The sequence below is a fragment of the Carcharhinus amblyrhynchos genome, chromosome 21 (genome assembly GCF_965287045.1).
Source record: "Carcharhinus amblyrhynchos chromosome 21, sCarAmb.v2.hapA, whole genome shotgun sequence".
Classification (NCBI taxonomy): Eukaryota; Metazoa; Chordata; class Chondrichthyes; order Carcharhiniformes; family Carcharhinidae; genus Carcharhinus; species Carcharhinus amblyrhynchos.
The window spans coordinates 33,943,892-33,959,631 of record NC_137344.1 but is presented as its reverse complement, the minus strand read 5'-3'; the positions used below and the strand labels follow the sequence as shown (position 1 = coordinate 33,959,631).

Genomic DNA, 15,740 nt, shown 5'->3' with positions numbered 1-15,740 from the left:
TGGTCCTTTGGACCATGCCATAATCAAGCTCAACCCCATTTAGTCGCTGGAGCACCACAACCAGTCCCAGTCCCCAGTATGTCCCGCCCCCTGCCGCCAAAGGATAAGAGCCATGATCACGGTCTAATACTAGATTATAAATCAGGTCATGTTTAAGTTTCTAATTTCTTCAGCCCTTGTGTAAAATTTATGACTATAGAATTTCAGTGCAGACAGCCATTTTAGGCTTCTGCTCATCTTTAGACCCAACTGTCTGGTCTACCGGTCAATGGAAATAATCCGGCAGGAACAATTCTCATTTGAAGCATTCTGCCAGAGGCTTTGAAAGGCTTGCATAGTGTCAGCCATAGCTAGGTTTGTAGCATCTGAGAGACTGTGGATCCAAGTACCAATGCAGAACTTGCACAAGGCTGACATGTCAGTGCAGTACTGAGGGAGCTGTTAGAGAAGCCTACATTTGGCTGAAACAAGGCCCTGCCTCCACAGATGCAGAGGGAAAAGAACCCACAATTCTTTCAAAGAGCATAGCATTTATCCCAGGTGATTTGGCTAATATTCATCCTCAATCAACATTACAAAAACAGATTAGCTTGTCACTATCACGTCTGTTTGTGGGATCTTGCTGTGCACATACAGGCTGCCTTGTTTCCTACACTAGAATAAGGACTAAACTCCACACGTATTTAATTAGCTGCAAAAAGGACTGTGGAGACGTCTGGTGGTTGTGAAAAGGTGCTACATAAATGCAATTTTTTAAACTTCAGTATAAATACATTCCAAGTACAGTTGACTCTACCCCACAATACTTCCTATTTCTGCCCCCTCCCCATCCCCAAAACAAAATATTCCAGTAGAAACAAACACCTTTACATTCCATCATATCCAACTTGATAATTGACCCACATCATGGTACGTAACTTTTGTCAGGGCCAGAACGTTTTCCTGGTTCTTCAAAAATGTGGCTCAGTCACACGCTGCTGGATCATGGCACACGGACTAAAGTTTCTTCAGATTTGCTTACAGAAAACAGTGCCAGGCCAAACGACAAAGGTATTACAATGTCACAGATTATAAGCACACCCCGCGACTAGAGGATACATCTTCGTAATAACCACGGCATTATTAATGCAGTGTAGCACAGAAAAGGTTTCGGGAACTAATGTATAATAATCCACAGAAGCGAAAATCCTGTCAAAGTTCCTTTATTTGCAATATCCCACTATACCATACAGAGTGCTGTCTGCATCAGGACTGACAAATACAGTTTAAATACAGGACATGGGACTCCCTGATTGGCCCAGTTAGGATATCCTACTCAAGCAGGCAAACCTCAATTATCTGATTAAAGTCATCACAAATGTAACACATGCAGGAAGTGAGCACTTAAGATGCAAAATGAAATCTGATCGAATAAAAGTAATCAAAGAAAACGTTTCAACTTCTTTCAAAAGGATTCTTGGAAACCTCTAACATTTTCTTAACTCAAACTTTCTACTTTGAACTGCATGTAAAAAGCGGGCATTCGACTTCCAATGGTGTGTCTTTTCTCAAGGCAAAAACCTTTGACCATTTGTCCTGAAACTAATGACAGCAATCTGCACACTGACGGCTCTGAAAGTAAGCATTCCATTTGTCTTAATGCCCACAGTTAGACTCTTAAGTCAACAGACACTAAACAGAAATTGCATTAAAGATCTCTATCACCAAGACGTATTCACAAAATAGCAATGTGTAACTCCACAGACACAGAAAATGAATATATCTTGCGTAGCTTGACAGAGAATGAAACAAGGAAATTTATTTAATAACATATCCCATTCATGATGGCCAAATCAGACTGAGCAAACAGGTGATTTAATAGCAGCTTTCCAGTGCCTGTGCTATAGCCCCTCATCAATTGCTTCTAACATTGCATAATAAAATTCTTAAGCAAAAGCTTTCAAGATATGTCACTGGTGCCTTCATTTCAAACTACAAAACAGAATGACAAACAAGATAGAATGCCTCCAAACTCTGTCAAAAGGATGACTTTTGTTTACAATGCCTGGACATTAGGCAAGGTTAGCTCAGTAACGAGGCAGGAACGGTAACCACAAGTTACCCGATGTACATACATACACAGGGTTAGGTTTAATGCTGTGCTCAAGGTTTTGCTTTATTTTCACTTGCTGACTTGTGTAATAATTAAAAATATATTTTTCACTTCCAAAATCCTTCAGGGTAAACTTTTTCAACAAGGACTGGTCTTCTTTAAGCAAAGATTCCTGATTAAAGGGTCAGTAGTTTCCCAGATAAAAAGATAGCGCACAGACGATAGGAAACAGGGCCACATCTGGCCATTCAGATCAGAGCCTAATCTCCCATTCATCAAGAGCAAAGCTGATCTACTTCAATTCCATTTTCCTAGATCTCAAGCTTCTAGAAATCTTGATCTTTACCGTTAGCTGGACAGCTGATTTGTGTCGCAAAACGATGCTGACAGTGGGGGTTCAATTTCAATACTGCCTGAGGTTATTCACAAAGCTCCACCTTCTCAACCTGGCCCCTTGTCTGAGGAGCAAGTCTCAGGTTAAATCATCATCAGTCAGCTCCTTCTCAAAAGAGACAGCAGGTTATGGTGCTCTGGGATATGAGCATCTGTAGCCTGGAAAATTCCTTCTTCCATGTTCTTGCCCTTTCACTTAAGGTGTATTTTTTTTTAAATTCACTTAGACGTGGGCATTGCTGGCTAGGCCAGAATTTATTGCCCACTCAAAATGGTGGTGAACTGCCTTTTTGAACCACTGCAGTCCCAGAGCTGCAAGTACACACAGTGCTGTTAGCGAGGCAGTTTCAGATTTTGACCCCATGACAGTGGAGGAATGGCGATATATTTCCAAGTAAGGATAGTGGAGTGGCTTGGAGGGAAACCTTCAGGAGATGGCATTCCCAGAAAGCAGTTCCTCTTGTCCTTCTGGATGGTAGCAGCCGTGGGTTTGGAAGGTGCAGCCCAAGGACCATTGGCGAGTTCTTACGATGCATCTTCCCTACTTCCTCACCATTTATTTTCCCACCCAGCTTCGTATCGCCATCGAAGTTGGATGCATTACACTTCACCGTCTCATCTCATCACTCATACAGATTTGGAAAAACTAAGGCCCATATATTTTGTGTATGATAAATAGAACAATGATCTACAGATTAGTTCAGAAACTATAAAGCAATTCCTGGCAAATAATGACTGAATGACTAGAGCCTTAAAGAACTTAAAATTTCCATCACCATTGGTCAGAGCCAGGTGGGAACAAAATAGATTTTAAAAAAATGCTTCTCTTATCTAAAGGAAAGTGAATAACTGTTTATTTCTCTACGACAATTGTTCAAAATAGAATGTGCCAAGACTCGGTTGATCCTTGAAGATGATCAAGTTGCTGTCAAGGCCAAGGACCTTAGGACATTTAAGAAACCATCAGTTTAAATAACTATATAGATTGGCTTGAAGCTATGTAAACCAATATGCTTTTTAAAAAAAGTGGTGAAACAAAAGAAAAGTTATAAGGTCTGTTTCAAATACTTAACATTCCATTTAACAGACATACCTTGCCAGCATAGTGAATAATACAGAAGTCAGCCTTATCTTTGAGCTGTCTTGGTTTTTGGAATTTCGAATGTGTGCCCTGTTCTTGGCTCAGTTTCTCCACAAATGTCTTATCAGTAGCCTTAGGAAACCAACATTCTTCATCCAATAAAGCCAACACGCCTGGAGGGTTTGCCTGGTACAATAAGAAATTCATGGATTGAAGTGTGTTTCATGTCCAAAAAGTCTCAAATCGATTAATCTGTTGATACTTCAACTTGTGCCAAACATTGTTTTCCACTGACTCTGTGGATGCTCATTTTTTGAAGCACTTTGAACTTTCTAGTCTGCACATGCCTCCAAAATCTACTGCAGAATTGGAAACAAAGGGGAATTTTCCTACAACTATGGTCTTAAAAATGGAGTACCATATCCTGGGAGCATTCACGAATAGATGCAATGTCAAAAAGTGAGCTGTGATTGCAACAAATGAACTAAACAAGACTAGTCTTATTTAGTTCAAAGGTGGTTCTTAGAATCCCTATGGTACAGGAGGCTGCCATTCGCACCACTGATCCTGCCCAGACAACAAACTCGCCCAGGCTCTATCCTCATATGTACCCTACTAGTCCCCCAACATTACTGGGCAATTTAGCATAGCCAATCAACCTAATCCACACATCTCTGGAGTGTGGGAGGAAACTGGAGCACCCAGAGGAGACCCACGTGGATACAGGGAGAATGCGCAAAATCTACACAATTAGTCACCCAAGCTGGGAATCAAACCCAGCTCCCTGGTGCTTGAGGCAGCAGTGCTAACCATCATCCCATTTTGCTGCAATAGAGATGCAATAGCTTGAAGTCGTCTTAGAAAAAGGAACGTGTTATATGGAAGCACTATTTACAGATTTTTTTTTAAATAAGTGGGGCAGGGGAAGGAGGGATACACAAACTCCCAAATTATGGACCTCAGACTCCAGCTTCTTGCCCATTGCCTGGGTCTTATTGTTTGGAAATTCCTCCTTAAGCTTACTCTCAGCCATTAAAATGTCCTGCATCATTTTTTTTCTACCTAACCCGTTGGACATCCCCCTCAGGCCCATCATTCAATCCAGTTATTCCATGTGAAGCAGTCTGCAGTATTTTATTTCAAGGCTAATTTAAACGCAAGTTGTTACATCAGCAAAGCCAACATGTTGTAAAGTGCTGACACCTGTTGGTAAATTGTTACCCAATCGAAATACAGAACCCTTTTATTCTTACAGGTCTCTCAATGAGGTCAATGCAAGGCTGCAGGTCCAGGCCAAAGTCAATGAAATTCCACTCAATGCCTTCTCGCTGGTATTCCTCTTGCTCCAGGATAAACATGGTGTGGTTAAAGAGTTGCTGCAACTTCTCATTGGTGTAGTTGATGCACAGCTGCTCAAATGAGTTTAGCTGCAATGACAGAGACACAAGTCGTCACTAAATCAGACTATGGAACTTGCACAATAAAAATTCGTGAGAACATTTCATATTAATTAGAAACAATACTTAAAAAATCTTATGCAAATAAGTTGGAAACCGAGAGAGTTGTATTAAAGGATGTAGACCGAAATGTCAAAGATTGTGGATTGAGGGACCTCAGTAAAACTCTGACACTATTGTGCTTACTGGACCATGTTATTCATATAGCTTCATTCATTGGCTAGCTGAAACCAGTCATGTGGAAAATTAATTCCAAAAGAAACAATTGAATTTTGGCAACGGTTTTTATCAGTTTTGAACTATTTTTCATTCTCTCCTCCTGTCACAAATTCCCCTCCCTCCCCCTCCTTTCCAACTCAACCATTTCCTGCTTCTGGGGCTGGAACTCCAATCAACCAATTCTATTCTCTGTACACTATTTGCCAACTCACGCGCACATGGGTAATCTTGAATGGGACAGTTCAGGCGCTGCCTGCACTGTATCTTCAAGGTTGCTAATGGTCATGGGTGTACAGAGTTTCCAAGAAATATTGCTCTCAACCTAGGTCCAAATAACCACTGCTAGAGTTACCACCATCCCCTCCCTCCCCCATACCATGACCAATTACTACCTTTCTTACCAGCCATTTCAGCTGATAGCCAAATCAAGTGGATTGCCTCCATCTGAAAACTAATTAGGTTTTCCACTGCTGATGACTAATGACTCTACCAAGAAACATGCAAGCTAAGGCAGACAGGATTTTACAGAATAATAAAGGACTTACTTCAAATATTTCAAAACCAGCAATATCCAAAATGCCAATGAAAGAAGCTCCTTGTCGTTTGGTCCTGTCCAAAGCTTTGTTGATACGGTGAACAAGCCAACGGAAGAGGCGTTCATAAGTAGCCTTTGCTAATGCTTCAATCGCAAAGTCGGCCTGGAACAAACACATTAATTCTATAACACGACTGTAAAGATGCAATTTAAATTCATTTACATCTTTGCAAGCCACAGCCATACCTGCTCTTTGGTCTGTGCTTTCTGAACATAGTCTCGGCCAACTTTGATGCGTGGTGTGAGTATAGCACGAGTGAACTCCATTACATTCATTCCCAGCAGGTGACAGAGTTTCTGAGCAGCTTTAGAGAACATTGTAGATTAGTGAACATTGTTTAAACAAGTGGTTTCATTGCACTTCATGCAAGTCAAAATACAAATCCCTTTTCAAACAGACATGCAGTAAAAATACACAATGTACAATTTTATGCAGCATTTGCATACTCCAGTGTGCTGTACGATTGTGCATTTGATGACTGAATGAATGACTTAATGGCCTGCTATTCTGTGGAAGTTGCAATCAGTGGCAGATTGCCACTCCATACCAATTTAGCTGCGCTCAATTTGTACAACGCCTGTCTCACCCGAACTTCCTGACTCAGGCTGGGTGAGATTGAAGTAGTGAAGTGTGCCCAGGCTCCAGCCTGGAAGTGCACTAGGAGTGGAGTGGAGCAGAGAAGGTCACATCCCTTTTTATGGCACAAGCTACTGTAAGAGGGGTCCAGACATCAGTGAAGGGTATATTGTCTGGGAAATAGTTACTCAAGAAGTTCTGTTTTTCCTTTTAACTTTACAGTAACTAAGAGTGCAATACCGTCTGAAGTTAAGTATGATTTGTGGTTCCCAGTCCAGAGCAATTGTCCAGTGGAAGTTAGTGCTTCTGGACAACCAGGTAAGCCCTTACCTGGGAAGTTCAGAAAGGATGGTGTGCCTTGTGGTGGTGGTGGCGGCGCAGTTTCAGATGTCCGTGGTGAATTCAATTTTAAAATTAAAAGGAAGGACAAATCTGACGACCAATGCTAGGCCGCATTTGATATTCCAGAAGCCAGGGGAAATTGAATGAATATGTGCTACCTGGATATTGGGCTGAATCCAATTTTGATTCAAATTCACAACTAGATTATGTTGCTGTTCACAAATTTCTGCATTAAAAAAGTACAAACCAACAGGTATTTTATATTCTATTCTAACCAATGGATTTTGTATATTCTAAAGTTTCCTTAAGAAAAAAAAACCAAGCTCATTAGTTTAATCCCTAAATTGAACTAATTTATTTGTGTCAGCCAGCACAGTAGCACAGGAACTACAATCAACCTCAGAACATTAGCTTAGATTGATGTGTGAAGAGATTACATATTGTCTTTGACAGTGCACAGGCTAGCCACAACAACTTCATGCCTCCTGCCAATTACTTACATCTGCCTGAATGAAAGATTTTGTCTGTGTATTAAAACAATGGCAAATGGTATAATGTTGACTTTTTAAAGAAGTTTTTTCTAAATTAGTGTCACCAGTAGGCTTACATTAACACTAACGAAGTTACTTGCATTGGAATAGATGACAACTAAAAACAACACTACAAGTTCATTAAATAGCTTACCAGTGTTATCTGGCATAGATGCTTGGTCTGTATTTCTCTCCTTCTTAAAGACTATATTGCCAAACTGCAGTACTGATGAAGCCACTTTCAGCATTGCTGGAGATGAACACAAATCAGAAAAATTAAGGAAAATCAGGAAAGAACTTCTCCAAACATCCAAAGTATCATGCTGGGTTTTTTTTGTGGATGAGTGCCTGGTTTCGGAGTTGCCTGGCCTTAAATCTTCCCCATTAAGTTCTTGGATCGATTTTCACAAACCAATTATGTCTCCTTTAACCAGTAATCTGGCTGTGATATAAATTAATCTAGTGCCACCAAATGACAGCTTTATGGTTGAGCAGAGCAGTTTTCTATCTGCACCGAAAGTGGAGTGCGCAAATTGGGTGCCAAGGCCAAAACCTTCTCTGAAAGGCAGTGGAGCAAGACTGTCTGCTCCTTTCTTTGATGTCAACGCAGATCGCAATTACAGCAATTGCAGTAATACAAATCAATGTTACACTGATGCCACAGTCTTATTCAAGGCATCTTTAACTAAACAGTACAATATTGGAAAGAAAATGTTGTAATTTGGAAATGTAAACTCCATCCTAAACCTCCTCAAAAGTTGACAATATTTCATCATGTCTGTAGTCAGATGCAACTTGGAAGCAGCAACTGGAGCAGTAAAGCACAACTTTTCAGTTCTATACAACTCAGAAGTGTATAACAATCTAAAGATAATGTAACATCCCTTCCACATTTTACAGGATTACAACATTTCACGCTAGATTTGGATTTTTGAAAATTAAACAAGTGTGAAAAATAGCTTCTGGATGAACTTGTAACATTGGTTAATTCTTAACATGGTCAAAATCAGCTACAGGTGAAAAAGCTGTTTGGTGCGCTTTAAAAAAAAGTGATGCCATTTAGTCCTAGTATTTTTAGTTTTGAGGTTAAGATATTGAATTCCATTTTCAATTGGCTTTCAACAGTTTGATATTGGATGAGGTTTATAGAGCACAAGTATCACCAATGAAAAAAATCTATTTTCCAAAACAATGGATATTACTTCTGAATGTGAACTTTGAGACTCAGTGGAAGTAGAGACAAATTCTCCAAGTATGCTTAGCTGAGGATTATGACCATCAGAACTTTGTTTACATGTTAATTGCCTGCCAAAAATCAATTCAGAGTGATAGTGATGGTCAATTTACGGTGAGAATCAGGAGCAGAAATAGCGATAGAAATTCAGACTTTGACATTTCTTATAGATTTTCTTGATGTGCTTATGAACAAGTAGGAGCATCATCTGATGTTCAAATTTGATTTGTTTGCTTTATTTAATCAAATATTTGATCTTAGCTAATGGATTCTAAAATCAACAGGATCAGAATATTGTGCTAAAATTAGTTTTTAAACCAACTGGGAAAGATTTGAAAAATAAATGCAAAGAACTAAGTAACAAAATGCATTAAAATATAAATCTTAAAATGTGAACCTACCTGTTGATGAATCATCTTATTTCTGAACCACTGAATAACTGGTGGAGATTTCAGCAGCAAGGTGTTACTAATACTGGCTCTGATTTCAGCGTATAGCATGAAGAAAGCTACCCACAAATAATGCTGGCTCTATGGTGTGACTTTCACCTCCTGTGATACTAGTTTGAATCCAGTGCCAAGTTAAGGGGATCTCCAGGTGTCAGTAGCAGTAATGTTATCAAAGCACAGTAAGCAGCCAGATTGAAGAATTTGCAGATTGGAAAGTAAGATACACCAATCATTCTCACCTTTTTAAATAGCATTTTACAGACAGCAAAGCAAAGCAAAACGTGGTTTCAAGTAAAAACTTCAATATTAAAATGTGGAATTAGCACACTGGAGAAATTGAAAGTTGACAAATATGAAATTCATTATCAAAAGGCTTGGAGGACATCTGAAAGTTGGCAGGGTGACTAATTTAAATTACAATCTTTTTCCAATTTAGGGTAATCCAGATTTCCCACCAGGTTGTATGGACCATGGATGCGATTTCCCAACCATGCTTGCCCCAAAACCAGAAATATCCACCCAAATAGTCAATGAACGTTTGTGTGGTCCACTACATTTGCCCACTACATTTCCCTGGCAGGCAGGATGGAAAAATTCTGTGAACTAGAGGACATGCTTGATGGTGCTATCCTATTAGTCTTTGATCAGCTGTGTCAGTCTGATATTCCGAAACACTCCTCTTTTAGAGGCTGGTAATTTAGGGATTTCATCCTTAATAAAATTCTTTTTGATGTTACGATTTCCCTGGTGGAAAAACTCCTGCTATTTGTGGAGCCCAGGTACTCAGTTACTAAATCTTACAACACTGTGCTCTAGGCCTTGGTGATAATACATTGGATATGTTGCGGTCTTGGGAGAGGGATCTTGCAATAAATATTAATGAAGAGACATGGTGATATTTGGGAATGTGCTAATAAAATTTTGGTACATAATAGAATAAAGCAAACCCAGCTTCAGATATTGAAACATCTACATATTACTCCAAGCCAACAGCACAGATTTGACTGCACCATGCCCTCACTGTGTCAGAAATGCAAGGTGAATTCAGGACATTATCTGCATTGCTCTTGGCTCAGTATCAAGACTGAAACCTATTGGTTCAATGTTCTTGAGGAGCTTGAGAAAATCTTTTGTATGGCCTTAGAATTCGATCCCTTGCATCTGGGACTGGCTCTCCCAGACAAAAACTGTAGTGTGAATGTGAAAGGCCAAACAATACCCTAACATTTGTAACACAGAATGGCATTTGCTAGTGGATGAATGATAAGGAACCTCCTATTTGGAACTGGTTTAAAATCATTCTGGAATGTATACCAATGGGAATTCTTGATTTGTTTACTTTGAGCTAAATTGGGTATATTTCATGAAGTATGGGACTCTTATCTTAAAAGTTCTGGGCTCCGCATTGTCTAGCTTCTTCAGAATTTTCCACTAATTCTGTTGCTGTTATCCTGTGAGCTTGGTTGTGCACTGCTGAGCCATTTGTGGCTGTATCTGGATAACTGCCCCCCGCCCCCCTGTGGTGGGAGGTACTGGATATAATGAACAGTCTGAACCAAACAAACGATGTTGGTTTTTTCCTTTTTCCCTTCCTACATGTACTTTGTACAAAGTGATCTTGTAGTACTTTACCACTTGAGTTTGTTATTTGTACATTAAAAAAAAAATTAGTGAAGATTTTTAAATTAAGAAAGTACTCGAGAGCCAGATGTTTCTCAGCATTAAATTACCAACTTAGTACACCCTTAAAATACCTTGCTCAGCAAGATTCACCTTTAAGGGTTTTTACACAGACAATTTGTGCAAAAATGGAAGCTGTCATCAGTTTGGTGGCTTCTGGTTGTTGCACTCTGGGGGAAGCCTAAACAGTGCATCCTTTCTAGAAGAAATGTATCACTGACAGCAAATTCTGGATTTACACACTTTGTGCATGTGTATTTCTGTAGTAGCGAATGTTGATATTTTGACCATCATTACCATTGCCACATCAGAGCCCTATCATTTCTCTAAAATGGGTTCAAAAATTAACAAGTTTTCTTTATGGAAGCTTTCCATATTTGTGAACTGTCCACCCGTTTTATTTTAACCTTCCCACTTGCACTGTTGCATTTTCTGATCAAGTCCAGTTAGTAACTCAAAGGTTTAACTTCTCTCACCTTTGAGAATAAAACCCTACGGGTTGGTTATAAATAACACAGCAACTTACACAAAATCTCCTCATGGGAGAAACCCATGATGTGCATCGCCTCCATGGTTTCTTGAAAGTTATCTTTTTCCTGCTGTCCAGGGATGGGAACGTAGCCATTGGACAGGAAACGGTAATTATTAAATCCTTCGAGCAACAAATCAGCTGTATTGTTTAAAAAAAGTAAAACATTTTGAAGTGGTTCTGTCATTGTTTTCATACCAGAAACAGATTTGCTGACAGACGACAAAATCACACCACAGAAAGTAAGGTCCAGGATCCTACTAAGAGATTATTCTAAACAGGTGAAATCCATTGGCAAACCAAGGGAGGATTAGAAACATCAAAACAGAATGAACTGTGCAAAATGGATTGAAGTTTGATAATGAAGGGAAATCTCAATTACATTTTCCATTCCCCCACCCCAAAAAGCTTGCCACTGTGGCACAGTGGTTAGCACTGCAGCCTCAGTGCCAGGGACCCAGGTTCAATTCCTGGCTTGGGTCACTGTCTGTCTGAAGTCTGCATGGGTTTCCTCCCACAGTCCAAAAGGCATGCAGGTTAGATGCACTGCCATGCTAATTTCTCCCTCAATGTACCCAAACATGCACCAGTGTGGCACCACTTAGGGATTTTCACACTAACTTCATTGCCATGTTAATGTAAGCCTACTTGTGACACTAACAAAATAAATTTTAGCCTCTCCCTCAACCCTTACTTTTCAACCACCAGTCTGGAATTTTAAAAAAAGTTTCTCAGGGTTACAAAACCATTGCACAGGATGGATAAAGAGTCCATTCATCCAGCTCCTTCTTTGCTCCAAAAACCAATTCAAATTGAATCCAATTCATGGTCTCCATGGGAGACATAATATAACCAAGCAGATTCCTGCCGGGTCATCCTTGCTGACTGGTTGCACAAACACAATCAAAGTTTACAATACCTCAGCCAAGTGGTTCTCTATCCAAGTGAGCATTAACAACTTATTTGACCATAGAAGCTGTCATAATTCAATCAATTCCTGTTCTTAGCCAACAAACACATTCCAAAAAAAAAATCACTAGATTGTGATTGAGAAGGAACCTTGGCTACCGTTCCTTCTCTTCCAGTTCTAAATTGCTGAGATTAATTGGCGGGATTGTAACTCCTCTGGCCTGTATGGTCTGGTGGAACATTGGTTATTGGGTAAAAGCATTGGCCAATTAGGGGTCAAAATGGTATACTAAAATTGTGCATCATGCAAAGTATAATTCTACCCCATCCATGAATTCCGATAGGAAATGATTAAAGAAATATGAAGAAAAAAATCCTTGCCAAAACTACAAACTCAGTTGGACATTTAGACAATAGGTCAAAAATAAATCATTTCAGTTCTTGTCTGAATGCCAAAATATATGCAATCTAAAAATTAAGCAGCGTTGATGTTTTCCACATTATTTGAGCAAATTATGTGCAAGTCAACAACGGATAACATCAGCTTCAATTTTAACATAAATTGAAAAAATTCCAACTTGTGTATTTTGCAACCACTTCAGAGACTTGAGCCTTAACTGAAGTCAAAAATCAATCCCAGATGTCTCATTTCCAATGAAATTTGGAAAGAAGTGCTGCTTTATACTTTTCTTGAACCATGTCTGAACTTAGAATTTCCAGTCTAACACTCCTGGAGGAGGAAAGACGATGGTATTCACCACACTGTGGTATCCAACCTAAACTCGTTTGACTAGTTTTGCAAGGTGAGCACAGTAACATTCCCTTCAACTTTATTCATTCCAGAACTGATTTACATTTAAGATGTTCTCCTGCTCCACAAAGCATCTGATAGAAAATGTGGAATGTTCTCTCTTCCTTGGCCTGACGGATTGCGCGGGATTTTTCCAGGAGATCTTTTCAAAGTCAAGGATAATCTTGAAACATTTCATTTATCAAACTATAGCATTGTCAAATGCATAGATTTTTGTTACAATTAACACAAATGATTGCAATTATGAAACTTTGCCTTATATAGAGCTGAGTACATGATACTTCTTTTGACTATCAAAAGAAACAGCGGTTGCAAAACCAAACTTTTAATGATGGGCTCTGTGGGTTTGGTCAGATTTAATTAAACTTGTCATGTGGTTGGGAGAGGGATTCACGATTTCTCAAGTTTTAAAATAAATAAATTTATGCCCACCTGCAATTTTATAACACAGTTTTGTATCAGGTGATTAAAAACCTGCAATTGCAAATTCATCACCACACGACAGCATTACTTGAGCTAAAGCTCACTCAAACATTTAGCCAGATTTTCTGCTCACTTCACCTAGTAAATGAGATTAAACTACTCAGGTGTCCTCAGCCTAAACCATTTCTAATCATGGTATTGCTACTGGAATTATTTCTCCATTACAAATTGCAAACAGTGCAGAAAACAGCTTTTGACAGATGCAATGACAACACAAACCACCTCAATGAGTTAAAGACCACTCAAAACTTCTTAAATGGCTAAAAGCAATTAAACTAAATATTGCAAAATTTAAATCCAATAGTCTATTCCTCTCAATCTTGAAATAAATTACCTTGAATTTTTTAATCGCATTCCCCTCCCACCCACAATGTCATATCTTGAGATAGAACAAGATACCAGTCTGCCAATTTTAAGTAAGGGTTTCACTTCAAACAACAAAAAATCTTCAACCATCCTTTTAAACAGAGCACTCAATCAGAACTCTTCTTCTCTCATTCTTTCGACAACTACCTAAATTCTTTGTTCCTTAGCAGCCAACCCTTCTGTTACCATAAACTATCTCTCCTTATTTACTCAAAGCAAAATCATTCAATTTTAAACATCTCTCTTAACTGTCCCTGTTCAAAAGGAAAATGCCAATTTTTTTAACCTGAGTGACTGAAATTTACCATCCCAGTAAATAAACCTCCCTTATAGCCTTGACATCCTTCATTAAGCAGGCTGCCCAGAACTGGCTACAATACTCCAGCGGGGCCCTAACCAGTGTTTTATAAAGGTTTAGGCTAACTCCCTTGCTCTTGTACTTCATTTATAATAGAGGACACAGTATGCCTTTTTAAACAACCGACTCAACTTTGGCACATCTCCTTCCATCTTCTATCACCTTCAGTTGTTTGGTTTCCAAATTAAACTGGGCTGATTGAGAGCACTAAATAAATAAGTGATTCCAGCTGTTTGGATCTAGTTCCAGAATCTAAGAAATCCAAGGTGGTGCCAGCCATTCAGCCCTTCAAGTCTACTCCAATCAATTAGGGTCACCTTCCTCCTCAACTCCACTTTCTTGTATCAGTCACCTTCAAAAGCACCTAGCACTTAGTTCCGTGCATTCGTCAAAATCCAAGTAAAAACCAAATTGCTAAACTTAATCCAGATTAATAAACTCAGGCATTTTGTTTATATTGTGCACAATGTAGCCTCACCCATCCCATTCAAATACAACAGTGAACAGGATACAGGTTTCAATGTTGGCTCCCACAATGTAGCCAGTGACATCAAAGTTGATTCGGATAAATTTTCCCTGCAAAAGGAAAACAAACACTGTTTAAGCATGAGCTCAGACATTATATTTACAAAAGTAAAACTAGGTACTAAATGCAATGACATGCGTATATTTTTATGGTAGCTGGTGCTGTTCAAAGAAGAAAAGGAGCATGGTTTATGTATCTATTCTGTACAGGTAAGGGTGAAATCTGCATCTGCAGGCATCCAGGAATAACTGGAGGGAGAGGTCGTTGGAGTAAGGTTGTCTGTGAAATTCAAAGGATAAAGATTAAAGGTGTTATCTTTTTGCAATTTTGTAATGAGGCCTTAATGTGTAAGTAAACAGAGGTTTAAAATTTGCATTTGGGGATAAGTGTTGAAATTGATGTTGCATTTCAAAAGGAATCTCAAAAATAACATTCATGTTTTACAGGAGATTGAGTAAGTGTAGGCAGACAAAATTTATTCACCCGAAACAGGAACAAGATTTAATACTGGAGATAATTTAAGACAAATGGAAGGAGAGACAAGACAAAAGGGTTGGAGAAGTATCTATGAAACAGGGCTTCAGCTGTAATGAGTAGCCGCGTGTACGCAAGAGACAGAATCCTGCTGAAAGCCATCTCCTGTGTGTTTGAAAGGTGCTGTGAAAACGTAATTGGAAAAAAGATTTCCATTCTGGCCAGTTTTTTGGGGTCTGGAAAACAGCTCATTTGGAACCTCCTTATATAAAAAAATCACACCAGCATGGAGTTGCTCTGGGAAGTTGTTAATTGTATTTCTATTTAAAATTAAATCAATTTCTTGGTTTGGGTAATATTTCCTGGACTTTATGGTTTAGGATCTGCAAGACCTGTCACCAAAAATATAGCTTTACATACCATTAAGTACTTTGGTGATTATTTTGTAACATTTATCTAACAGAGCATCCTTTGTGGTGAATTTAAGTTTTATCTTTTTTTCCTTTCTCTTAAAGATTTTAATTCTGCAAGTTTTAAAAGTTATCATTGGAGTCCTGTGTTTGTGTTGTCAGCAGCTTTTCCTCCTTATTTCAACAAAAGAAAAGATTGTAAATCAAGGCGAGATGGATTTCAAT

General features: G+C 39.0%; 1 protein-coding gene across 6 annotated transcripts in view; it reads right to left on the bottom strand.

Moving 5' to 3' along the window:
• LOC145356351 (myosin-10) overlaps nucleotides 1-15,740 on the bottom strand; it is a 164,250-nt gene that overhangs the window by 55,041 nt on the left and 93,469 nt on the right. For all 6 annotated transcript variants that reach the window (XM_080208998.1, XM_080209000.1, XM_080208999.1 and 3 more), the window contains 8 exons: nucleotides 14,618-14,681; nucleotides 12,942-13,040; nucleotides 11,176-11,319; nucleotides 7,441-7,536; nucleotides 6,024-6,142; nucleotides 5,788-5,940; nucleotides 4,820-4,993; nucleotides 3,579-3,752 (listed from right to left, as the gene is read on the bottom strand). In XM_080208998.1, coding sequence (XP_080065124.1) covers nucleotides 3,579-3,752; nucleotides 4,820-4,993; nucleotides 5,788-5,940; nucleotides 6,024-6,142; nucleotides 7,441-7,536; nucleotides 11,176-11,319; nucleotides 12,942-13,040; nucleotides 14,618-14,681 — 1,023 coding nt within the window. The remainder of the gene's footprint in view (nucleotides 1-3,578; nucleotides 3,753-4,819; nucleotides 4,994-5,787; nucleotides 5,941-6,023; nucleotides 6,143-7,440; nucleotides 7,537-11,175; nucleotides 11,320-12,941; nucleotides 13,041-14,617; nucleotides 14,682-15,740) is intronic.